Here is a 25,954-nt window from a genome sequence, read left to right as displayed (position 1 = left end):
AGGTGATGGAGATTTACCGCTGATTAAAGAACCGGCTTTACTGACAAGATGCGCGTTAAATATCGCATGCGATTTATCGTGCAGCCCTATTCACCACTAAGCATACTTGAATACATTTTAATCTACACAAATTTCAGTACACACTGGAGGCAGTGTGCTGAAAACATAATTAGAAAACAGTGGGAGATCACTGTTAAGAGGTGCTTTCTGAAGCTCTTTGAAGTTTTGAATCAGATATAGATAGATACAGGGAGAGAGATAGATTCAGAGAGAAAAAGAGCAAGAGAAATCTCAGTATGGGGCCTGGCATTGTCGTGACAGGATGACAGGAAGTTGGGGGGTGTCAGCCAGGAAGAGAGATGGCAAGCCTCTTTTTGAAGTGTGTCTTTGAAAATGTGCCCTTGGTCGCTTCAACTTCTTCATGCTCTTTCTCTCTCTTTGATAAAACATGAGCAAAAAAACAATGTGATAGCCATTCGTGTGTAAATGTCTTGTTCTTGTGGGTTACAGATCTTGAGCTGATCGTATATAACACTGCAGGGCCTCGTGTTTTAGCAGAGCTGGTTTCCGCAGAAAGCAAGAGTTTATACAGAAACTGATACTCAGAAGATAGACATTTGTGTCAGGAACAGTATAAAATGTCCACCTGGAAGTCATGCCAATTCAGAGAACTCAGTGTGTGATAGCATCAGGGTTAAAAACAAAACAAAAAAGGAAGAAAAAAAATCAGTTAGTGTTGACACATGCATGAACAAATATGAACAAATATAAATATGAACAAAAAAAATTTGGGGTCACATTCGGTTTCATTGAATGGGAAAATAAATTGTTGAATTATTGCCCTGACATACTGTGATTTGTTTTTGTTTATCATTGTTCACTCAGTTATCTGAAATTGATTTACAGTTGTAAAGTTCTAAACACACCCAACTGCATGATACACAATCATGTGAATCTTTTATATAACATGATGACTGATGCACTGTGCATGCAAAATTTCTTTAGACACTGCAAAGGTTGTGATATGATGTCACACTATGGCATCCTTCTTAAAGACATGCAATCAACATATTACAAATAATATTAAATACAAAATGTAAAAAATACAATCTACTCCACATTACTGCAACACTGCAGCTTTTACGTTTAAGTACTTGTAATTCAGCTAAGGGGTCACACCGTGACACATCAGTCTTCTATCAGTCACACATCTTCACGTGACACAATTCACAGCTCAGCGTTCACCCAAATCTGGTTCACATGAGTTGCATTTCCAATAGCTGCATTTGCATGCATATGAATGGAAGTCAATGGATTAAAAAGTATAGTGTGGCCATTTATGATGTACATAACAATTTAGTAAGTTTGAATTCTAGAGGTTTTAATATTTATCAGTAGTTGAGCATGACTAGTAAAGAAGTGGAACACACACAAAATAATACGAATCTTCACATAAGTCTTTTCCATACAATGACAGCTCACAGTGACCACAGGCTGTCTATTAAAGCATTATATTACACTAGATGTAAAGCATTCAGAAGGCAAGATTTGTGTGAGGAATAAACCAGATTGAAGTTGTTGTCTCTGATAATATTCACCTTTGTTCTCCAGTGTCATAACTAAACATAATGAGAGCAAACCTAGAACACAATTAATGTGGACTAAATTATTGTGGTTTTAAATTATGCTTTTTTTTAGTCCTTGCTGCAGCTGGATAGGTTGTGGTCACGTTGAACTATCACTGTATAAAAAATATCTATATGAAGATTTTTCAAATTTAATTAATGGGTGAATGAGTAAATAATAACAGAACGTTCATTTTTTGGACAATTTGTTCTGTCAGTGTGTAAAAGGAGGAATATTCACCCCGTTAATCTTTGAGCAATATAAGGAACTTAAGAAGCTGGATCACGGCATCAAATGCAAGAGGAAGTTAGCAGCTTCAAAATGGAGAACTGTGCACAGGGTTTTAACAGGATATCCTCAAAGCAAAAGCACCTCTCCCCTGCTGTCATTCGCCATGTTAGATGTTGCACTTAACGTGGCCAAAAAACAGTGCATAAACAGTGCATTTTGATACATGTCAATCATGAATTATATTGTCAACACTTTAAACCTTCAGCCTACGTCCCTAGTAACTGTTGCATCAGCATACCGCTCTGCTTCCAGATCTGTAGTTCATCAGCAGCATCACTTTAATTTTCCAGTTCTGTCTCACTGCATTATATAAAGCAGATGAGATAAAGTGATGTTGCAAATCAAAACCTTATATTATGTTCCTATGCAAATTCCCCCTCCCCCTTCCGAAAAGCAGCTTCAGACTCACATGTTTCAGAGCCATCTCATCCTCCATCTTGAATCATCACTGTCTGCAGGTCAGCATATACTCTAGAAACACCTAAAATATTTGTTTGTGTTTATGGTTACAAATCTTAACAGAAAGCAAACTAGTCTTGACATATTTGGGTCTAAAGCAATAAAGGACTAAATAATAAACCAGACTAAAAGATGCCAGTTTGACTGCATGACTAGACTTTGTATGGCCGCACTCTCACAATGAAAGATACTTCTTGTATTCCTTGCACCGCTGTGATGCATCATTCATGGGAAACATGCTTCGTTCACTAGTAACAGCCCAAATGTTTACACCCTAATGAAGTGCCCAGTTGTCTAAGCCAATGTTTCCAAACATATTTTGACTTCCGTACCACAACAGGCCCTTCAGTAAAGTTTAAATAATGGCTCCATCAACATCAGACCCAGAAATGGGTCTAAATAATAAATAATTGTTTTAAATATTATTAATCTTACTTTTAAAAATAAAAACTGAGGAAAAAAAGTTAGGACTTATATCCTGCAACAAGTGTCATCCACACAAGTTTATAAATTTGCACACATCACACATTTTTTTGTTTTCTTTCCTTAAAACAAAGAGATTAAAAAAAATTATAATTGTAAAAAAAAAAAATTATAATAAACAAGTGATAATTTTAATCTATTAACAAAGCAAATACTAAATCCTTCCCTGGAAGTACGTATTAATCACTGGATTCATAACAATCTCATCACGATCTTGTCGCTCACAGAATAAAACTATACCTTCATAAGAATGTGACCCATGTGCAACTGCTGTTTCCTTTTTTGATGAAAATCAGTTGACATGTATTATGTGTGGCATAACTTCCTGCACACTACCAGAGGAATGGTACAAGCCAGAAGATGCTCTTCCTTCTGTGTATTAACTTGCCCATGAATGTCTCTTTGACCCCCAATCTGTCAGCCCAATGCTGCACATCTCTTTTAGCCAAACACAACTAGTAGAAGTTAAATCACAAAACCTGTAGATAGGTTATTTTATGTCCCAAAAGAGAAAGATATATGAAGATAAAGTGTATTCAGGCATGGCATTTTAGATTTAGGAACCAACCTGATACTGAGGCTATAAAAACTAAAATACAAAGTGTCTCACGTGACAAATGAGGAAATTACAACTAATCTACAAACGAAGTAGATCCAATTAAGTGCTTTTAAGACATTTGCAGTGCCCTTGAAAACTGTATAACTGCTATCAATCCAGTTTCAAATGAATATTTAAAAATACAAGAAATATAAACCATTATGTTTACAAACACCTTTGAAGGTAACCGGTGAAAAACAGATATTAATAAATAAATCAGTTTAAAAATTAAACTCTTCACTCACCCATCTCCGACCACCACGCACTTTATTGCTTGCATTTTCCGATACTTTCCGAACTTTGCCGGCTGCCGCTATAAAACAACAGTTAAGGAACCAAGTTGTAATACAGGAAGCAGATTTGCTTCTTCAGTCTCTCCCTCTCTCTCTCACTCGCTCTCTCTCTCTCTCTCTCTCTAATCTGCGCAGTGCGCACTCGCTCATATGGCTGTGACAGTTTTGGACGTGTCTGTGTAGTGTCGAACTATATGAGGAAGTATTCAACTTTTAAGTGGAAGACACGAACGCGCTCTATATCAATGCGTTACATGCATTAGAGTCCACAAGAGGGCAATGTCGAATCATCAGTGAGAGTGCCCATTTAAAGTGCACTTAGTAACATGTCCCTCAAAGAAAAAAAAAGTTTTAGGACTAAAGAACTCAGTAATACTTACATATGCTATTGTCAAACTAATGTGCACTAACATGTAATGAAGTTTCCAGTCATATCAGTAACCTAATGTAAACCATATAACATATCCTACTCGTTTTTCATTTCTGTAATGGCATTGGTAACTGAAAACCTGCTTTTGTGTGATTCATGCTTAAACTGCTAAGTAGGCTACATAATGACTACTAAACGTTAAATATACAGAGAAAGAAAGAAAGAAAGAAAGATGGGACCTTTAGAGTAGTTTATTGACAAATTAGAATTGATCATAATTGACTATTTATTAGCCTACCAAACAATTTTGTAGTTTTTTTTTTTTAACTGTGGGTTAATCTATTAACAAAGCAAATACTAAATCCTTCCCTGGAAGTACGTATTAATCACTGGATTCATAACATTCTCATCACGATCTTGTCGCTCACAGAATAAAACTATACCTTCATAAGAATGTGACCCATGTGCAACTGCTGTTTCCTTTTTTGATGAAAATCAGTTGACATGTATTATGTGTGGCATAACTTCCTGCACACTACCAGAGGAATGGTACAAGCCAGAAGATGCTCTTCCTTCTGTGTATTAACTTGCCCATGAATGTCTCTTTGACCCCCAATCTGTCAGCCCAATGCTGCACATCTCTTTTAGCCAAACACAACTAGTAGAAGTTAAATCACAAAACCTGTAGATAGGTTATTTTATGTCCCAAAAGAGAAAGATATATGAAGATAAAGTGTATTCAGGCATGGCATTTTAGATGTAGGAACCAACCTGATCCTGAGGCTATAAAAACTAAAATACAAAGTGTCTCACGTGACAAATGAGGAAATTACAACTAATCTACAAACGAAGTAGATCCAATTAAGTGCTTTTAAGACATTTGCAGTGCCCTTGAAAACTGTATAACTGCTATCAATCCAGTTTCAAATGAATATTTAAAAATACAAGAAATATAAACCATTATGTTTACAAACACCTTTGAAGGTAACCGGTGAAAAACAGATATTAATAAATAAATCAGTTTAAAAATTAAACTCTTCACTCACCCATCTCCGACCACCACGCACTTTATTGCTTGCATTTTCCGATACTTTCCGAACTTTGCCGGCTGCCGCTATAAAACAACAGTTAAGGAACCAAGTTGTAATACAGGAAGCAGATTTGCTTCTTCAGTCTCTCCCTCTCTCTCTCACTCGCTCTCTCTCTCTCTCTCTCTCTAATCTGCGCAGTGCGCACTCGCTCATATGGCTGTGACAGTTTTGGACGTGTCTGTGTAGTGTCGAACTATATGAGGAAGTATTCAACTTTTAAGTGGAAGACACGAACGCGCTCTATATCAATGCGTTACATGCATTAGAGTCCACAAGAGGGCAATGTCGAATCATCAGTGAGAGTGCCCATTTAAAGTGCACTTAGTAACATGTCCCTCAAAGAAAAAAAAAGTTTTAGGACTAAAGAACTCAGTAATACTTACATATGCTATTGTCAAACTAATGTGCACTAACATGTAATGAAGTTTCCAGTCATATCAGTAACCTAATGTAAACCATATAACATATCCTACTCGTTTTTCATTTCTGTAATGGCATTGGTAACTGAAAACCTGCTTTTGTGTGATTCATGCTTAAACTGCTAAGTAGGTTACAGAATGACTACTAAACGTTAAATATACAGAGAAAGAAAGAAAGAAAGATGGGACCTTTAGAGTAGTTTATTGACAAATTAGAATTGATCATAATTGACTATTTATTAGCCTACCAAACAATTTTGTAGTTTTTTTTTTTTAACTGTGGGAGGAAGATTCTCATGTATTTGTCAGTGCATTCTCTGAATTGAAATGTGATAAAAATCGAATTGACATTTGTGAAAGAAAAGAAAATTGTGAAATGGAGAGGAAACGCTGAGGAAAGCAGTTCTCAGAGCTCAGCTGCCATTCATTGCCGTGACGTCACCCTCCTCGCGCAAGAGCACAGCGCTTCTTCATCAATTAAAGCGCAGTTCACGTTTACATTCGTACTGTACGACTCCGACTACCTGCTCACTGAGTTACACATATGAAGGTATGCGTTTCCACCACTTTCCATTGCTTTGAAAAAACTTTGCTTTGCCTGCATTTGTATCGTTTCTTATTGTAAGACAGAAGTTTTACATCCTTATGCCTCCATAACCTCTTATGTCTAGGTTGTTGCTGGGATTACTATTATTTTTTTTATCGTATTAAAAATTATTTAAATATATATGCCTATATATCTGTATGCTGAAAAACTGACATCATCAAGATATTATCATAATATTTTAGTCATTTTAATACAGTCTGTTATGTAATATAGTACTTCCAGTACTTCCAAATTTAACACTTTTCTTGGTATGCGCTGATCTGTGTTTGTGCACTGACTCTGAGGCTGATCTTCCTGTTTTAATGCAGTCTCCCTGCAGCACAACCAGCATGGGAACCCAAAGAAAGGACAGCTTCCTCTGGGGGAAAGGTATGTTCTTCCTTAATCATTTTCTTAATGTCTGAGACTGCTGTATAACTTCTGGCTCTGGGCTCAACTGTGAATAAGGGACTTTTAAGGCAAAACATCTTATTGCATCTGTAGTGGGACACCTGTGATATGACCTTCATCCAAACTTCCTCACTGGACTTTTTGTAAAAGCCTATGTGTGATATTAAAGCAACAGAAATTAGTTTTAAAAATAAAAATATAATGCAGCTTTTAAACTGTAAATGCAAACCAAGACTTAATGATAGTTTACAATAAAATCATATGCTATTCCATAGCACAATCACTGTGGGAAATTTATTATTAATATTTTGAGTGATTGCATCCAGAGAAGTTTCAGTGTTGTGTAAATGCAACCACCAATAGACCAAAATACATCCTATGTGGGGCAGTTCTCCAAAACTGAAGTAGCAGAGATATATTTAGCTGAGAAATTTGAGCTGTGTTTGCACTTTAGGTTATTCTCCTTCTCTATTTTGCAATTCCTTCTCTGCATGAGTGTGGGATCAGGGATCTGATGTGAGACTCTTGCTAACTGTTGATCTATTTGTGCTCCCATGTCATCTTCAGCACCTTTAGCTTTCAATTCAAATGACAAGAGGCAGACTGACGTCCATAAGCATGTGATTCTAGATGATATTCAGGTATATGGCTTTATAGTATAATTTTGCATATAGTACTGTATAGTAAAGGGTTTTAATCAAATAAATACCATTTTCTGCCAGAAAAATGTCTTGCAAAACTTTGTGAAGCACATGATGCAGTATTTGTAAACTATATGTCATCAAGTTAAAGACAAAGCTTTGGCTGATCAATTTCTTCACTCTTGCAGAAACTCAGGCTGGAGATCGAAAACATGATGACAGAAATTCAAACGATGGAGGCCGATGATGAGAAGTGAGTATTCACCGCTATAACGCAGCTCTGAGTTACCATAGCAACTAGAAAAAGAATCGATAAACCCAGCATTTGGACATTTCCTACATAATATTTTCGCTGTGTAGTTTCTTTCTGTATTGCACTGCTCTTTATGACAGCGTTCTCATTGTGGTCATTTTCATATCCACTTTCATAATGTTCACATATGTCACTTGGGTTTATACTATTTGATGTTTAGATTAAGGTTAGAATGTCTAATAAAATAAAATAACCTCTTTCTTATAGCAATCTGAATCCATGTTTATGAATATGTCTCCTAAAACTGAACTAGAGCCAAGCATGTAACAGTAGATTAGGGTTTCAAACTTAATGTACAGTCCATAGTCACTAGTCACGAAAAGGTGCTAATTTATTTGAGTATTTTATTTAACAATACATGCCATGTGTGTACATGCATAATACTTTCATGTGCATTAGAAGCTGCAGTATCTTCCTTGAATTGAATTCTGCCACAAATGCACGGTTCACATTTGCAGGTTCAGTTTTTTTGCACATCACGAAACACCATCTTTGAGCGTGGGCTTGTATCTGTTTCCTGTTTCTTGGTATCAATTTGACGAGAAGAGCTTTAGCTCTAGATGTGTCATTGCTAATTTTATATGTGGACATGCTAGCCACAGAAAATGATGAGATGAGGATATTTGCATCAGCCACTACGCACTCACATCATGATTTAGCTGAATCAACACTATATTGTCATGATATGCTGGAAATGTTTTCTGAAGCATTTCATTTTTGTCATAATGCCAATTTTCTAATTTTCCTCTAGTAAAAATGTTATGAAGAATAAGAGAATCCAGTGTGGAAAAAAGAAGTTTAACATGGACCCAAAAAAGGTATGAACCATGAATCATTTGAGTAGCATGCAGCGCAACAACGTAATGCACGTTGGGCAACAGCTTCACAACTATAAGGAGATTCAGCTAAACTAGGTTAGAGGAAGAGGGGGTGGAAAGAGACAGAGAAAGATAGAACCACATCCTGTGTTTTCTGTAGAACAAGTGAACTGAAGCTGCACTGCATTTTCCGAGTAGCTCGGTATAAATGGTCAGTAAAAACAAGAACTGCTTTACTAGTCCAGTTTTGATCATTTTTCACAAAAGCATCCCCCCAACTAATATGAAACCTGCATACAAAAGATAATGTTTGTGCATTTCACTGATAAACATTTAAACTGATGTAGCTGTTAGACCAACAGCAAATCATGTGTCATGATCTGTATCTTATATCCTGTTTCTTAATGAATGTTTGGTAACAGTGGTGCCAATGGTCTGTGGGAACTCCATTGAGGTTAATTGTGCGTGTTTATTTCCAGGGTATACAGTACCTAGTGGATAATGAGCTTTTGGAGTGGAAACCAGAGGCTGTGGCGGAGTTCCTCTATAAAGAGGAAGGCCTCAATAAAACGGCTATTGGCAACTTTTTAGGAGAAAGGTATGATGATGAGGATGAGGATGTTTTTGTGGCGCATACTGCTTGTGGCTTTGATATAGAAAAAAGTTGATTCCTTTTTGTATCCACAGGGAGGAGATCCACCTTCAGATCCTGCAGGCTTTTGTTCACCTTCACGAGTTCTCAAATCTTAATCTGGTTCAGGCTTTGAGGTGAGTAGAGATTCTCTTCTTCCTGTTTCATTCCCATATATCGTCCAATATACATATTCAGATAATAATCCATTTTGGGGGGATTGTTTGACTGGGACATAGGCAGTTCTTGTGGAGTTTCCGTCTACCTGGTGAGGCTCAGAAGATCGACCGCATGATGGAGGCCTTTGCTCTGCGGTACTGCACCTGTAACGCTGGGGTTTTTCAGTCCACAGGTAGATTGCCATTGTATTTGGAGGACAGGTTTTGTGTTTGACTGCCAAAGGAAAGAAAACATCTAAATTCAAGAGACATTTAGAAACCAAAATGGTTGTGATTCCCTGTACAGCCTATGTCTTGTTAATAATTGTTGGGCCTATATGCAATTCATGGTAATATTAATACATTTCAGTGTTTGACTTTAAAGGCATTAATATCTAGGTCCTGAAGTAAAACTACTTGAGAGCCACTGCTATAGATTACTTACATGTAGACATTTGAAAACGTGTGTATTTGTGTGTTGCAGACACCTGTTACATCCTTTCCTTCGCTATCATCATGCTCAACACAAGCTTGCACAACCCCAATGTGAAAGACAAGACCACACTAGAACGTTTCATCAGCATGAACAGAGGAATCAACCATGGAGAAGATCTTCCTGCTGAACTACTCGAGGTGAGAGACGTCATAGGGTCCAATTTTTCTACACAAGTTTACCAGACCAAACACTCACATCTCGAGTATATGTGATAATATGAAAGGGTTTTTTCATTCGTATACATTTAGGGCTGCACAATTAATCGAATTTCTAATCGCGATTCTGAGGCTTAATACTATAGAAAAGCACTAAAAGTTTTTTTCAGTTAGAGTGTTTTCAGCTTGTTTATTTTCATATAAATATACGGCATGCAGTTGCATCAAACAATGGTATAAACATCATTCAATGTAAATTGTGATAATCGCAATTACAATTTCAAGGGAATAATCGACAATTATGATTTTTGTCATAATCGTGCAGCCCTATATACATTATTGTTCAAAAGTTTGAGTTTGAATGCTTTTATTCAGCAAGGATGCAATAAATTGATCAAAATTGACAAAAAAGACATTTACAATGTGACAAAAGGTTTCGGTATTAAATAAAATGCTGTTCTTTTGAATGTTCTACTATCATGGTTTACATAAACATATTAAGCAGCACAACTTTTTTTGAAATCAATAATAATAAGAAATGTTACTTGAGCAGCAAATCAGCATATTAGAATGATTTATGAAGAATCATAAGACACTGAAGACTGGAGTAATGACTGCTTAAAATTCAGCTTTGTCATACAGGAATAAATTACATTTTGAACAGTCCTGAACATTTTAAATCACTTTCAGAACGATTTTTTCCAGTTGATGAACGATAAAAACATTGACAGCCAATTAGAATCAACCCTGTTATAATGAGCTTCAGAATTTAAAGCAGCAGAGTCATATTCTGAGTTGCATTATTTTTATTTATTTTGAGGAATACTGAATCTGTGTTTTTTTTTTCTGTGAGTGAGATGAGTTAATGCATATTCATATTTATTTTAGAACTTCAGTAACATCTTCTGATTTTTCCCAACATGGGGGACAGTCAATCAATAAATTGGAAAAAAAAGTAACTTGCGTTACTTATTTGAAAAAGTAACTCAGATAATCTCTTGTAAATTAAAAAGTAATGCGTTACTTTACTAGTTACTTGAAAAAAGTAATCTGATTACGTAACTCGCGTTACCCCCAACACTGGTTACCTTTATAGTTATCGTTATTTGTGTGAACGGACCAGTATGCATTTTACATCAGTTCTATTGCTATAATTTGATTGGTCCAAACAGTGAAACAGCCCAGTGCAGCTCAGTCAATCAGGTTAGAGGACCGGAACTAACTGTTATGTAGCTGTTCTTTTCTGTCATCTTTGTTTTTCTAAATGTTACTAACAATTCTGGTTAATCCATAGGTGGCAGAATAAAGACCTGGAAGCGGAGGTGGTTCATTTTGACTGACGGCTGTCTCTACTATTTCCAATATACCACTGTTAGTTCTCTACCTTTACAAAAATGTCAAGTTTGCTGAGACAAAACACATTAAAATCAGTTTAAAATTATTGTTTTTCCAACTGAGTATTAAAAGTGAAATCATTCAAAGGCAATCTTTCCCCTCTCTAGGACCAAGAACCAAAAGGAATCATCCCGCTAGAGAACTTAAGTATTAGAGAAGTGGAGGATGCACACAAACAGGTACTTTTCCCATATTTTTTCCATTCCACCTCATTTATTATCACTGATCCAAATAGATGTGTGTGTGTTTCTCTAGACTCTATTACACCTGCTGCTTTATGGTTCTCTTAGTCAGCGCTGAGTGATAACTGTACCTCTGCGAGCACAGTCTAGATTTGCTTTGATGAAACTCTGCTCAGATCCTGATTTCTGTTTTTCTTTCAAAGTCAGCATCTCGTACTACCGAGTGACATTTAAATGTTTGTGACCTGGTATTGTAACCATGGAATTTAACCTTTTGAAAATGACAGCATATGCATTTTGTCCTTTAAAATGTGTGCGTTCAGTTCTGTTTGGAGTTGTTCAGCCCTCATCGTAAAGGCGAGACGATAAAGGCATGTAAAACAGAAACAGATGGGAGAGTTGTGATGGGCAAACATCACTCCTACAGACTCAGTGCTGCTTCTGAAGAGGAGCGCGCTGACTGGATCCAGGCCATCAGGTACCAGACAGCACAGTATAATGGATTCATTCAGTTGAACAATTAAAAATAAACTTGATTTTGATATAATTTGCGATCTTTGAATGGCACACAACCCTAGTTTGAACGCCAAAAAAACATGACATCCAGTGTTTACAAATAAAAATCAAACCACATCTATATGAGGTTTGAAATCCAGATATTTTTGGAATACATTTGTCTAAATTATTTCAGGTAGGATTCCAAGTAATTTTTCTCGTCATTTGGGACGTCACTCATATTTACAGTAACATCATACAACGGGCGCTTTCTGAAATTGTCTCTTTTTTCTCATATAACACACTATGTGATATTCACTATGTAGTGAATGGTGAATAAGTGAACTAGTCAACTCTTTTAGACCTCATTGAAATGAGAAGAGGCAAAATTTCCAGTTTTTTCCAGTTTCAGTTTTCAGATAGTTCCTGTTTTTCCATTATGCTATTGCTTAAATTATTACAATAGCATTCTTCTTATTAAAAGTATTATTAAAAAATCGTATTATTAAAAGTTAATGAATTAAAAGCACTTTACACATAAATGATTTAATTAATGAAATAAATGAAATAATTGTTCTGTGCTTTTACCCAATTTTGGTGTCAAAAATGACAGGCCTTTTAAAAATTGCTTGTAAATCTCTCATTATGCTATATTATCACTGATTCTTGAATCAAATCTTTTTGATTTTTTTTTTCCCCCAGTTGGCACAGTTTCTTTCTTTCTTTTAGGGAGTGATTGTACACCTCATTGAACTGAAAAATTCTCAAAAATATATATATATATATATCCTGTGTGATCAAAGTCAGTAAGTTTTAGTCTAATTTCTGTCTAATTTAGTCTAACTTGTATTTTTTTAGGAATAAGAATACTCTCTGGGTCAAAATGACCAGAACACAACATAAGGATTAAAAAAAGAAAGAAAGAAAATATAAAGAAAGAAAAGAAGAAATAAAAATATAAGAGACAAATATGATGCAGACACTAAGATACTGATGGCAATATAACAAGACTTTTCATGAGTTCAGCAATGTGTTTTTGTAGGTCATGGGAAAGAGGAAGTCAAGTATGTTAGAAATGTGCACACACTTAGTCAAACAATAAAATAAATAAAAAATAATATATATAAATATATATATGTTAGTATTGACAGAGGAACTGAGAATAAAAAACTGGGCATCTGAGTCTAACCGTTTCCTCTCTTGTTCTTAGAGCTTGCATCACAAAAGACCCTTTCTATGACCTGGTATCTGCACGCAAGAAGAAGATCATCGGCCACGCTTAACAACATGACTGAAGCTGATTGATGAACTGAGGGGATCTGATCTTGCTAAACAGTTGCACACAGACTGAACAGTAGCCAAAGGGACGTTGATGGTTACAGTGGACTGAATGAGCTGGAAATGATGAATGAGGTTCTCAGGGTGCTAATTCTCAGCCCTTCCTCTCAGCACTCAGAGGTCACCGCTGCTGTGTGTGCAGCCTCAGGGTTCGCTTACACGGTGGTGTTGTGGTCAGGCGTTCTGTGAAAAAATATTTTCAATGAAAAACATTTAAATTAAGCTACATTTAATAGGGTATTTGTGTTTTGAAGCACTATTTTGCTATTTTTTTCTTTGTATCATTCCATTTGACTAGCATACATTTATCATTTTATAACTGTATGATTTAAAAAAATCTCTATCTTGTAAATATTGGTGTGCCAGTTAGCATTAACATTTATTAGGTTGAAGTTGTCCATATTCTGTACATAATAAATTACTTATTTAATGAATGTACCATTATTTGATTATAAGCTTTTGTCATTTCAGATAGTTCCTAAAACTTTTGAATACATCAAGACCATATTATTAAAATATAATGATTGTGCTGTGCACTAGGATTCTCTAATTAAAGGTCTTCACCGAACAAGCCTCGTTTTCACCAAGTAATGCACACATTTGTCCAGCAGAGGGCACCGTTGGTCAAGCTTCATAATCCCTGCAGCGTATGTATGTATGTATGTATGCAAGTGTACATACACTGCAGGGATTATGAAGATTGATTATAAAATCAATTATATAAGGCGAAATTGAGATATTTGGGACCTTTTCCCCAGTCACTTTAATGGCAGAAAGTGTCCCCAGTTTACCTGACTTAATATGCTGTATTTGGATGAGCTTTTCGAGCCTGAAACACGAGAGACTTTGAAATTATGCTCTAGTCTATTGAAAAAAAAAAGACATTTGAACTCTGAAGGACTGCACAGTTGCTTCCTTTGCTACATACTGCACTTGTGGTCTACAAAAGCACACCTTCTTCCTGTGTATCATTTCCTTTATCTCTGCCAATTCGCTCGCCATCTCTTCAACCCTTTCTGTCATTTCCCTTACAAGACTAAAAATTCACTCTTCTAGAATTTCAAAAGAACTGTACTTTACATCAAGTGCAAACTCTGCAGTTGTGCACTATTTGGTGATCAATGTAGACTGAAGAGTCTGGCTCAAGGTCATGTAGGTCACTGGTTTAATAACGTACATGCTTTAGCAACACATTGTAATACGCTTAACAAACAAGGGAAGTCAAATGTCACACCCATGTTAGCCAAAGAGAACTGTTGACGCATCTCTGACGATGTCAGCATGGTCAGGTACTGTGTATATCACCTTAGTTTTGGCTGTTTTATGTTGTCTTATATAGCTACAATTCAACACAATATTGCATTATCAATTACATCTGCAGAAAACAAACCATTGTATATACTGACAATTCAGCCTGTCCATGAATCACCTGAGAGGTGTTCAGATAATGTAGGTAGCGTTTTCAGTGGTCAGACCTGTCTTTTAAACTGAATAGGAAAAAAAAAATCCACAAACAGTAGGGTGAATTTAGGTAACCTGGGCTACTTTAGGTAGAATTTAGGTAACTTGGGCAACACTGAGATGACTGTCAAAAGGTGGCCCAATTTACCTGAATTATTTTTAATGAACTCTAAACTAACAATTCATGATTTTTCAAAGGACTCGAACCCAAAACATTGTGTTTGGGAGAAAAATACCAGCAGTATACCACAAATGTTCAGTACATTAACTAGCAGTTAGTTATATTTCATGTTCTAGTGGCCAAGTTGCTGCATTATTCAAAGAATGAGGTGATACTAGTTTTTCAATAGTTGTTATTTTCTAAGCGTACCAAACCCCGTAATGACGTTTGACCGCTCACATCTACAGTAATAATAAACCTGATAATTTGTGTAAAAGTAGCTGTTAGCCACTTCACAGCTGAATCTGATAAAACTCACATTTGGTAAATTAGGCTGGTTGTCTTTTCTTCCAGGCAGTTTTAAGCAGTGCAAGATCACATCTTCTGGAGTTAAATGAAAAGAAAAAAGCATCACCAATATATTTAAGGCCACCTCAATTTATTTATTGGCACTCTTGATCTAACATCTATTATTTCCCTAAGCCGTAAGTTCACACGAACACATTTTTTTTTGCCTTCCAATGTGCTGCGTTGTAATTGTTTTATGTTAACATGCAAAACAGATGTTTGCTTTTTATTATAAAAACCCTATCTCAAGACATTCTTAAACATTCCACTGTGTTGTTTTTGCATCTTTAAAATCAAGAATGTGTTCTGTGTGAAATCTTAAAGGAACAGTACAGACATTTATATTTATAAAATAATAAAAGTGTACAAATCATTCCATGCAAAACATAAAGCCATGAGTTTTACATTGCTGGACACCATTTGTTTTTTTTTAACAAATTGATATAATGAAGATGACATCACACTAACAAAATTTCAGCGAAATTTCGAGGGCAAAAAGGTTTATATATTTAGAAGTCACATTCAAACCAAGCAGTTCAAACACCAATGCAGCGATTTCACGTGACCAAATTAAATGTGCATGGGGAACCTTTTCACCCTCAAGCAAAACTCCCAATCTTACAGATTCCTATTGAAATGGCTGGATTTCACCAGCGAAATTTTGCAGGTGCAGTAAAAGTGACCGCACCTTTAATGGTTACTCATCAGACATGTTTTCATTTGTAATCTGTCAGCTTTGCTATGGAGCTTTTCCCACAGACTTGAGGATTGGGTACGTGCAACTGATTAGGACTGGATAAATATGCAGGGCAGAGATCTGCTGAACAGGAAATATGTGTAACATGCTACATTTTCAGACTCTTACATTTAAAGATCTCCGCAGTCCACCTATGAGCTCTGTAACTGACAGGAGGTCACATGATCACTGCATGCGCACTATAGTTCAGTCATTTTTTTTTCTGACACCAGCTCCTCACAGTGTCAGCAGCTTTTTGGAGGTTGTTCAAACAACCTCACTTCCCTTTAAAAACACAGCACCAAATACTTTTTTTTTTAATAATAAAAAAAACACTACACCAATATTTTTCAGCTGACAGCTGAATCAATATTATTGTAGGGAGAATCACTATCCACATCTTGTCCAAACTGAACATAATAAAGAAAATTTCCTTTTTTTTTTTTTTTTTTTTACAGTATATACTGTTAATATTCTTGTTGAAACCTGTCCTAGTATCCAAAGTCCTGATTTATAAGCACATGTTCTTGTTGATTCCTCTGGCAGAGACACCTCAGGACTGAATACAGGCCTTCTTCTGGTTACGCCTCCGCCCTCTCTGGCCTGAAAAGAAACAAAAGATGTAAAACAAGTCTGAAAAATCAAAATAGGGCTGTACGATTAATCTAAATAAAACTGATATGGCATAAATCATAAAGGCTGCAATTGAAATGATTCAATAGATGCAATGCATGTTTCAGAGTGAAGCGTGGCACTGCGTTCTTATACTTTTGCAGCATCTCAGTGTCGCTCCACTTGAGCACTTTAATGTTCATTTTGGAACACGACATGTGCCAATCATCTTCCCATACTTTCATGGAAAAACATTGGAAAATGAAGAAATGAAGATGGCCATAAACATTAGTATTGCAATTTTATAGTTTATAATTATATAGTTTATTCATAGTAATGTTTATTTATAGTAACATAATAAAATAAAATATTTTATATATTATTTCTCAAATAATTTTTCTCAAACAATACTACAAGAGTAATATTTATTTTGTTGTTTTTTATTTAGTAATAATAATAGATCAATAGCAATAAATGAATGTTATTGCTATTATTAAATAGCAATGTTGATATATTATCACACAGTTTGGGCCAAATTGTGTAGCCCTACAAACAAGCAAACCTAGAATTGCTATCACAGTTTTTATCCAAAAATCAACATTTGATTGTTTCTCCAAAATGTGCAGCCCTAAATTAAAACATTGCACTTCTTGAAAATGCTGTACATGAGTATAGTCAGGATACATACCATCCTCGCCATCTGTGGCAATAGTCTGAAGAGAAACACTCCTTGGACCCATTTTGTTCTTCTTGAGTTTAAACTTGACCTGTGGTGTGTTCTCTATGAACTCAAATGTGTCTTCAACTTCACCAGTGCTGTCAGTCTCTGAGATCTTGCGAGGAGCGGGAGTAACGTGTTTGGATGCATCTTCTTGCTCATTAATATGATTGGCCAACCAAGATGCTTCCTTGGAGTTGCTGGTAACCTTAGTGTCTGTATGACTGATCTGTTTTGCATCTGTGACGGGTTGTTTTGTGCTTTGATGGGTTGTTTTAGAGAGAGTGTCTGGACTCTGGTTGTTTGCTCTGCCTTTCAAGAAATGCCGGAAGGAAGAGCGCTGCTTTTTAGAACCAAACTGCGAAAGCTTCTTCCCATCGCCCTTAATATCCTCTGTCCCATCTGGGGATGTAGGGGACTGTGGACGTACACTATCTCCATTGGTGTAGATTAATTTTTCCATGTTATTCACAGAGGCATGGTCAACATAGTCTCTCAGCTTAGAAAGATCCTGCAGGGAGCCAGTCACACCTAGACTGTTTCCAACGACTAAAGAGTATTTAGGATTATGGTATTTATGTGCAGGCACCTTTAGGTCAGCCTGTCTGGAGTCCCCTACAGAGATCTGGAAGCGTGACGTGGATACAGGAACTGTGAGTTTGTTGGGTTCCGCTGGCGTTTTCAGCACAGGAACTGGCAGGGCCGGCTTACTGATGTGAAACTCCCGGTACAGGTCCACCTTATCAGACACAGCATACAGTTCTCTGAAGTCATTGTCGAAGAAGTCAACAACTTGTCCTGACATCACAGTGATTGTGTTGCGGTTCATCCTAGAGGAACTCCATGTAAAACTATAAAGATGGGAATAATACAGCAAATGTAATGATAAAAAGAGTGAACAAGCGTACCACAATGGTGGACAAAACTGCAAGACGTACTGTTTGGTCTGTATACGAACCTGTATGATCCAAACATCACTTTCTCGCCATCTACCAGCATGTACTTTGAACACAGTGATCCTGGCAGATGACCAAAGGACAGTGGCATGCCAGAGCCCCTCACGGTTCGCACACGCAGGTTCTGAAAGAGCAGAAAGAGAGAAAATATTGTTTAAAGCCGTGTGTACACTCCACAATTTTACTGTCCAAGACACATTTTGGGGACTGTAAATCTCATTGAACACCACCTAAAATACTGTTTTAGTCATTCTGAAATGCCTCAGCCTGTCATCAAAATGTTTTTGTATAATTACTAATGAACAGTCTCACACAATTGTGTTCAATAACATCAGGCATCTGAATGCAAGATAAGATTTAGAAGTAATTTATTATGTAGGAAAAAAGTTACAGGCTTCCCTGGTTGCAGTAACTTTAACTGTAATCAATGATACTTTGAGACAGCTTCTCAGAAACTGAACATTTTGGGTCCATATAGTAAAGTAATTACAATATGAAGAAACAAGAGGAGCATAGCAACTGATAACATTGGTGCATGTGAGAGAAAAATCTCTTATTATTTAGCTATCCATTTAAGTTATGATCACAGGTTTGCTCTAAAGAATAAAGAAAGATAGGTTTTATCCAGCCACAACTGACTCCAGAGTCCAGACTCACATGATTTTGTTAATGGAAAAATATTGCCAACATTAGCGCAAGGGTTTGCATTTCAATTATGCGTGTAAATGAGGATGTCAAAATAGACACAGACCGGTAAAAACACCCAGTCATTTGTGACCAAAGTCTTAGCTAAGATCTATATTATACTGTCTGACATACAGTAAAAGATGCACAATCTTGGGTTCACAAACTTTTATCCAAGATCTCATTGGATAACAAAAAGGTCGTTAACAGTCATTTAAGGTCCATTTACACTAAAGATTACTATATCTTTAACTAAAGGTTTTAATAATTGTTCTAGTGTCCATATGTCCATAAGACAGCAGGAGAAAGATATTGTTGGAGTCACATTCAGAATATTTTTTTCCCCCCCAGTTGATGAACAATAAAACATTGACAGCCAGTCAGAATCCACCTGACTTTAAAGAGCTTGCGCATTAAAAGCAGCAGAAAACAAAACTGCCGTGCTTATAATAAATGTAACGTTCGGTAACACTTTATTTTAAGGTGTCTGTGTTACACATGCTACATGTACTTACTATTATAATAACAATTAATTATGCATAATCACATGCATGTAACCCTAAGCCAAACCCTAATCCTAAACCCTAACCATATAATAAATAACATGTAGTTAAGTAATATTACTCAGTACTTATATGTATAATTGCACTGTAACAAGGACACTTTAAAATAAAGTGTAACCTAACATTCTCGTCTGTTGGTAACCTAACGTTCTCGTCAATCTTTATAGCTATTGTTCTTGGTGTGAACAAACTCTTGGTATAAAGTGGGAAATCTGGATTTTACAAAAGGAATAAGGTGTCAGAGCAACACACCTGGCATAGGCAAATATCCAAGGTGAAGTCGGTAGTGACACAGACACACAGAGGTGTAGCGATTTCATTTGCACACTGAGGACTCAAAAGAAAGGAGTACTGTAGCGACAAAAGGACTTTGAGTACAAGGCTGGCATGGATGAGGAAAAAGCAGAAGCGTGTGAGAGATGAGAGCGCTCCACAACTCTCCTAAACGAGATCAAGTTGCCTTTTTTCGTAGTTCTGTTGAAATCTGCAGATCCTCTTTCAGGAAATAACAATGCTGAATTATCCAACTCTATTGCTCAGTGTAAATTGTCAGATGAAAAGCCCTAGTGTCCTATATAAAACAATCCACATAGATAAGGCTTGTTGGCAGTGTATCTTAAGGAGATCGGCAGTATTTGGGGCAGTCTTGCGGAAAGTGCTGGGTTTCATTCGACAGCGCTGTTATGTGTGTGCACAGCGGACCAGGAAGTCAGTTGAACCCTGTGGCAACAGCTCCAGAATCATCCTGCGTTTCAAGTTGACACAGATCCCTTAAAGGTCAGCTGACAATCTGTTAACATGTGCGTTTGGGTGAGATATGGTAAGTCACGTGTTCATGTTTGACGACTTTTCCAGCAAAGCCTGATAAGGCACGTCTGACTATTGCTAACATTCACACATTATGATGTTTTGATAACACGTGTCTTCACTTTAACTAGCATTGTGTGATCAAATAAAAGGGCAACAGGGATCATGTTGGTTTACTAATGGCTAATGTTAAGAAATAAAAATTGAATGGGGTTGAAGAACAGACACTGATTTTTACTTTCCCAACAAGGTAAAAGTTAAAGGTTCACATAGTGTTGTTAAGATTACAATTGTTTATCTTTAAACTCCATGGACTTAACAGTCAAGTTTACCAGAATTTCCTGGCAATATTTTTTTTATTATAAAAATAATAATAATAAAATTAATTGTACCTATAAAATGTGTTAAATAAAAAAAAATATATAAAATAATAATAATAAAATTAATTGTATATATAAAATGTGTTAAATAAAAAAATATATATAATATAATAAAATAAAACATATATATATATATATATATATATATATATATATATAGAATCTATTTGATTATTTTGTAATTTGGTGTAAAATATGATCCTGACATTGTTGTCAGATTCAGTGATATATTATCTATATCGCTGAAATTCAATTTCAGTTTAAATTAATCACAATGGAAAATGAAGTCTATGTTACCAAAATATTTTGTATTGTGACATTATGTAAGGGCAACTGAACATCCTTGATCTCCAATTTGCATTGCCACAATGCATCCTGATGTTTTACTTTTACTTTTACCATTATTTTCATTGAGGATTCTTTTTGCTAAGATACATTTTAAGTATTTTTTGTATTAAAATCATAAATTAAAATCAGTACAACAAATACTACCATGATGCATAAATATTTCACAGTTTTTTAAAATGTATTTTATTATGGTAATGCGATTTATTTTTCATTATGGAAGTAAGAATAGAAGACATTTTTTATAATTTTATTAATAATTTGTGCTTAACTATAAAAAATAATGCCACAAAATAATTGCCCTAAAATTGGTTTCATTTTTGTTTTATGCAAAACACAATTCCTTCAATTGTATCAGCCAATTGTTATCACTCACCCTCAGGTGCTGCGCAGAAATCTGCAGCCTGCTGCTCATGTCCAGGAAGTGCGGCAAGCCGTTCTCCTCCAGCAGCAAGTACACAGCCACCCCCCTCTTACTCGCAGCATCTAACAGATCCTGCAGAATCAGCAGGTCCGTCAACAGGTCCATGACCACTGCAACCAACTGAAAACCAAGTGAAACCAAACAGTGGTTAGAGCTTAGTTTATTCACTTAGCTTATCATTACATCTGCTTTGACTCTTTTTGCAGTGCAGTTTGTCTCAGTTTGAGTGAACACGTGAGATCTCATACAGTTGGAGGGAGATCGCAGAGCAGACACTCCAGCAGACACATTAGCAATGAAAAAGTTCAAACTCAACATGAGTCACAAGCTATTTATGAAACCAAGCAGTCAATCTGGGTCAAAGGGCACATATGTGTTATAGACCACACACCACAGCGTTTTAACAAATAAAATGCAAACTAGGTCAGCATAAAACTCATCATGACTTGGAAAAACAAGTTTAAATTTATTGAGTCAATTCAAAGCCAATTTAAAGCTCTAAAGGTTTTAAGGTTAGGCTTCAATCCCTTCTTCATCCTCACTGACTCGCACCTCAGAGCTATATAAATAAGAATGAAGCAATTTGCATTAAAGAGAAAACACGGATAACAGCTGAACAGGAGTGTCGGTTGAATCACTTTTGATGACACAGATTCTGTTCTTCTGCTAAAGCCAAAAATATATTATATTGATCATAAACTATTCTTCAGACAAGGAACTAATAACAATTTTAAGCTTCTTGCGCAAATTACAGTACAAGGAAATGTTATTTCTAACATTTTCAGACAAGCATGTTTCTATCAGTTCCTCAAGAGGAGGCACCGTCTGCTTCACATGACATCAAAGATATGTATGAGCGTCAGGATCCACCTGAATAATATGTTAATACAATGTCCTGTGGACATAGTCTAAGGCTAACATTGACACCTGATTTCCTGAAACTAAAATGAAACGCTCGTCAGCAATCGGCTCTGAACTTTTTAAAACACATCTAAATATCACCCAACTAAATATTACTGGACAGTAACTCAATAAATGTACCCAGAATGTGAACAGTATAAAATAAGAGTCTGCTGTTCTTCTAATAGATGAATAGTAAAGTCACAATTTAGCACAGTTTAGTTAGAAAAAAAAACTGTCTGAGTTGCTGTATAAAAGTAAATATACAGAAGAGTAACTACAAAACGAAACAAAACAAGGGCAGCACCTGTCAGAACGTCATTAACTCAGTTTGACAAGTGCATTTGAATAAGTTTCATCGCAACCCACCAACAAATAAGTCTTATGGGTGTACTTATGGCGCAAAGAGATGTGACGACCAGAACACACAAGTAAAATGTTTGTGTATCTACAATAAAATTAACCAGCTATATTTCATCCTGTATTAATTTTACTGCTACAAACAGAGATGGCTCATTAAAATCAGGTCCAAAGATTGTAATGATCTAAGTATTATCTCATTGAGTTACTATTATAATAACAATTAATTATGCATAATCACATGCATGTAACCCTAAGCCAAACCCTAATCCTAAACCCTAACCATATAATAAATAACATGTAGTTAAGTAATATTACTCAGTACTTATATGGGATGGGATGTATGACAGATTTACAAGACATTTGCGAGGAAACATATAACTAAATTAGGAGTTGCAATGAAATGTAGTAGCTCTTGAGTTAAAATTTTTCATGAATGTTTATTACAGCTTGTGTATTAATTGAGGATTAGAGTACAGTACATGGAGGTGGACTGAAGGCAGCTGAAATGCTTTGTACCTGAAGTGTGTCATTATAACTTACCACTTGTGTGTGTAAATGACTTGAGGCCTCTGGCAGTGTGATTGACACGGCACTTACAGACAAAACCCAAGGCTATACGAGGGTGATTTCCTGACTGATTATTACTTCACTCTCTTCACTGAAACTCATTCACAATGACATCATACTGCGCAAAAGGTTAGAGAGATTTCTATACATACTACCTGATCTAACCAATGGCAAGATACCTCTGTTCTGTGGTTTTTTGGGGAAACTGGTCTTTCTGAGAACATATTTTCTTTTTACTAGTTATTTATGTATTATTCTAAAAAACAATTCCATCATTAGATTTAATAATTACTTCACATCAACATTTGTTTGCATACAATTAAATGAATGTAGCAGTTCAGAATGTATTTGCTAATGATCAGTTTTGTAATGTATATGTACTGTATACTATTTTAGATTTGAATTAAAAGTTAATTATTCACTTTTTGCAGTGTTCGTATTTATTTATTTACTTTTTTATTATTTTCATTTAAAGTTAAAATGAATGTTTCTGTTTCATATTGATTCGTATGACTAAAGACCAATGTTTAGTCAGGGTGATTTCCAAATAAGATCTCGGGAGCTATTTCACAAATAAACAGCACTCCACCAAAATACCCACAGCCCCAGGGATCAGGCCTCGGCAGTTTCTGAAGAAACGTGTCTTCTTCAGCAAACAAAATCTGCTGAACTTAATTCTTAATATTTGTACTTAACTTTATTCGATTATTCCTTCTTCCATATTCCCACAACTTTATGGTAGGTTTTAAAACAGTCAGGTCAGAGTTAAATGTTAATTATTTTATTAAATGATGATCTTATGCTCAGAGGAAGGAACACGACCACATGACTGACAATTAACTTCAAAATATGTCATAAACCTACAGTAAAGCTGGTTTTGGCCACATGCTTCATCATCATGTGAATCATACAACTGAAACTAATACATCTATAAAACATCTTAAATATTACTTAGGGTAAGTCAGGACACATTACTTATTTCCTTAAAACGAACTATATATTTCTGTTACTACTTCTGATACTGAGACTAGTATCTATTTCAATACACATACATTTTTATTAGATACACATATGAGACACAGACTTATAGCATTTATCCCAGCAGTAACATTTCATATTTCACTAGTTACTTCACTGATGTTTCTGTCTGATTAATGACTGGTTGTACATTTTAGAAGAAACAATGGGAATACACAACAGTGGTCTAATAAAAACGTACTATTGTCTATTCAACTACTAGGAAAACTAGATAATTAAAATCTCCTGGAAATGGACTAGTAACTAACTACAGACACTATTGGAAAAGAGTTGAACTGGATGATGACATCACTGAATCATCAATGAACTGACCTTAACTGAAAAATGGACTGTTATTGTCCTCTTGCATTATTGACAACCTATTTTCCTGTCTGACACTGTAAAGCTGCTTTGACACAATCTGTATTGTATAAAGCACTATATAAATAAAGGTGACTTGACTAGTAATACCTCAATAATAGTTACTAGTATAACTTGAATAGCTACCACACACAAGTTAGAAATATTGTAATTTGTTTGACCTGTGCAAAACATTACAAATAGTAACCAGTAACAATGGGATAGTTACTTGTTGGGATACTACTGCACTAGTATATAATGCATAGGTATAATGACTAACTGAACAGATATAGGTCACTAAGTAGCCTACTAATGACTAATGAATAGTTATTAGTGGAATTTTCATTAATCACCTAATTATTATTGGAATACTTAGTTCTACTAGTAATAAAAAAAAAATAAAAAAAAAGAACTAGCAACAAAAATAGATACTATTTCGCAGTAGGAATAAGTGGTAGACGGCTGGTCGCTTACCTTTGTGGATTCTTGAATGAGTCTGCGGACCACCTCTTTAATATGCGGACTGTTAGTTTTGGATGGGTGGGTGTAAACCGACACCCGAGTTACCCCTTTGTAATGGCCGTTGCTAGGCCAACCGATGTCTAGCGGAGGGATCTCCGTGTCAGACATGGTCGGCCAGTAGGTTGAGTGGACACCTGAGTCTTCACTCGTATCATGGGGCGATCGTGAGCAGCAGGTGTCCGAGTCACTGTCATATTCCTGGAAGGTGTCCCGCATCCATTTGATTTCCCTTGCAGAGAGAAAGTCTTTAATATTATCCTCTTTGAGGCGCATCTTGAACGCGCCATCCCCGTTCTTCAAGAGCTGCTCGAGCGCGGCCCGCTGCTCCTCGCTGTAGTAAAACTCCGGCTTGGACTCCGGTATTTTCACGTTAACATATTCATCGTCCATGCATACTAGCTGAGACTCAGCCATGGCAGCTGTGCTCCCGGAAACAACGGTTCACCTGCGTGACTCCAGGCAGAACGCTCAGCACACCTTTACCTGTTTGAGTGGTTGGTTGAGGTGTTTCTGAGCGAGATTGAAGAGAATGGTTGGGCGGAGCTTCGGTAGAGCGGTAGGCGGGGATTCAGCGCTCTGTACCGGAGTCTGTACGACGGTTCTTGTGACACTTGTTTAACTTAAAATAAACACGGATGAAACCGTCATGGTAGTTTCCTTGACTGACGCCAACTTTTTGTTTATTTACCAAAATAGTAAATAAAGGAATACAACTACCACCAAGAAAACAAACAAACAAATACTAATAATAAAATAAATACAAATTAATGTTTACTTTTTTA

At 36.0% G+C, this 25,954-nt stretch overlaps 3 protein-coding genes across 4 annotated transcripts in view; 1 reads left to right on the top strand and 2 right to left on the bottom strand.

Annotated features, from left to right (window-relative positions):
• The window catches only part of rac2 (Rac family small GTPase 2), a 19,874-nt gene extending 14,382 nt beyond the window's left edge, over positions 1-5,492 (bottom strand). Inside the window, exon 1 of one of the 2 annotated variants that reach the window (XM_016544325.1) lies at positions 5,167-5,492. In XM_016544325.1, coding sequence (XP_016399811.1) covers positions 5,167-5,201 — 35 coding nt within the window. In that variant the 5' untranslated portion in view covers positions 5,202-5,492. Of the gene's footprint in view, positions 1-3,702; positions 4,027-5,166 lie in introns of those variants that run through there. The other variant, XM_016544324.1, reaches the window with a different exon arrangement.
• Positions 5,493-6,083: 591 nt separating this feature from the next.
• LOC107732835 (cytohesin-3-like) lies at positions 6,084-13,467 on the top strand. Its single transcript, XM_016544257.1, has 14 exons — positions 6,084-6,180; positions 6,546-6,606; positions 7,195-7,268; positions 7,457-7,521; positions 8,333-8,399; positions 8,879-8,997; positions 9,087-9,167; positions 9,270-9,382; positions 9,673-9,821; positions 11,030-11,042; positions 11,134-11,210; positions 11,342-11,413; positions 11,740-11,894; positions 13,122-13,467. Exons 1-14 carry the CDS (start codon positions 6,175-6,177, stop codon positions 13,192-13,194), a joined length of 1,125 nt encoding a protein of 374 aa, XP_016399743.1. The 5' UTR covers positions 6,084-6,174; the 3' UTR covers positions 13,195-13,467.
• A 1,836-nt stretch (positions 13,468-15,303) lies between these two features.
• On the bottom strand, positions 15,304-25,774 carry fam83fa (family with sequence similarity 83 member Fa). The gene is made up of 5 exons (XM_016544328.1): positions 25,125-25,774; positions 21,396-21,563; positions 18,243-18,364; positions 17,255-18,135; positions 15,304-16,557 (listed from the first exon to the last, which is right to left on the bottom strand). The coding sequence occupies exons 1-5, from the start codon at positions 25,584-25,586 to the stop codon at positions 16,508-16,510; spliced, it is 1,683 nt and encodes a 560-aa protein (XP_016399814.1). The 5' UTR covers positions 25,587-25,774; the 3' UTR covers positions 15,304-16,507.
• Positions 25,775-25,954: the final 180 nt, after the last annotated feature.

The sequence above is a fragment of the Sinocyclocheilus rhinocerous genome, unplaced genomic scaffold, assembly GCF_001515625.1.
Source record: "Sinocyclocheilus rhinocerous isolate Xijiao unplaced genomic scaffold, SAMN03320098_v1.1 scaffold220, whole genome shotgun sequence".
Classification (NCBI taxonomy): domain Eukaryota; kingdom Metazoa; phylum Chordata; class Actinopteri; order Cypriniformes; family Cyprinidae; genus Sinocyclocheilus; species Sinocyclocheilus rhinocerous.
Note: the sequence above shows the minus strand (reverse complement) of the source record. Positions and strands in the feature narration are given on the sequence as shown.

Bases quoted from the DNA above. Each gene is read 5' to 3' on its own strand.
- LOC107732835 (XM_016544257.1), top strand. The intron at 6,607-7,194 runs GTATGTTCTTCC...TGTCATCTTCAG, and splicing joins CAGCTTCCTCTGGGGGAAAG to CACCTTTAGCTTTCAATTCA. The intron at 9,383-9,672 runs GTAGATTGCCAT...TGTGTGTTGCAG, and splicing joins TGGGGTTTTTCAGTCCACAG to ACACCTGTTACATCCTTTCC.
- fam83fa (XM_016544328.1), bottom strand. From the start codon at position 25,586: ATGGCTGAGTCTCAGCTAGTATGCATGGACGATGAATATGTTAACGTG. The intron at 18,365-21,395 runs GTGAGTGATAAC...CTGCTCTTTCAG, and splicing joins TTTCTGCGCAGCACCTGAGG to AACCTGCGTGTGCGAACCGT. The intron at 16,558-17,254 runs GTATGTATCCTG...GTTTCTTTTCAG, and splicing joins TGCCACAGATGGCGAGGATG to GCCAGAGAGGGCGGAGGCGT.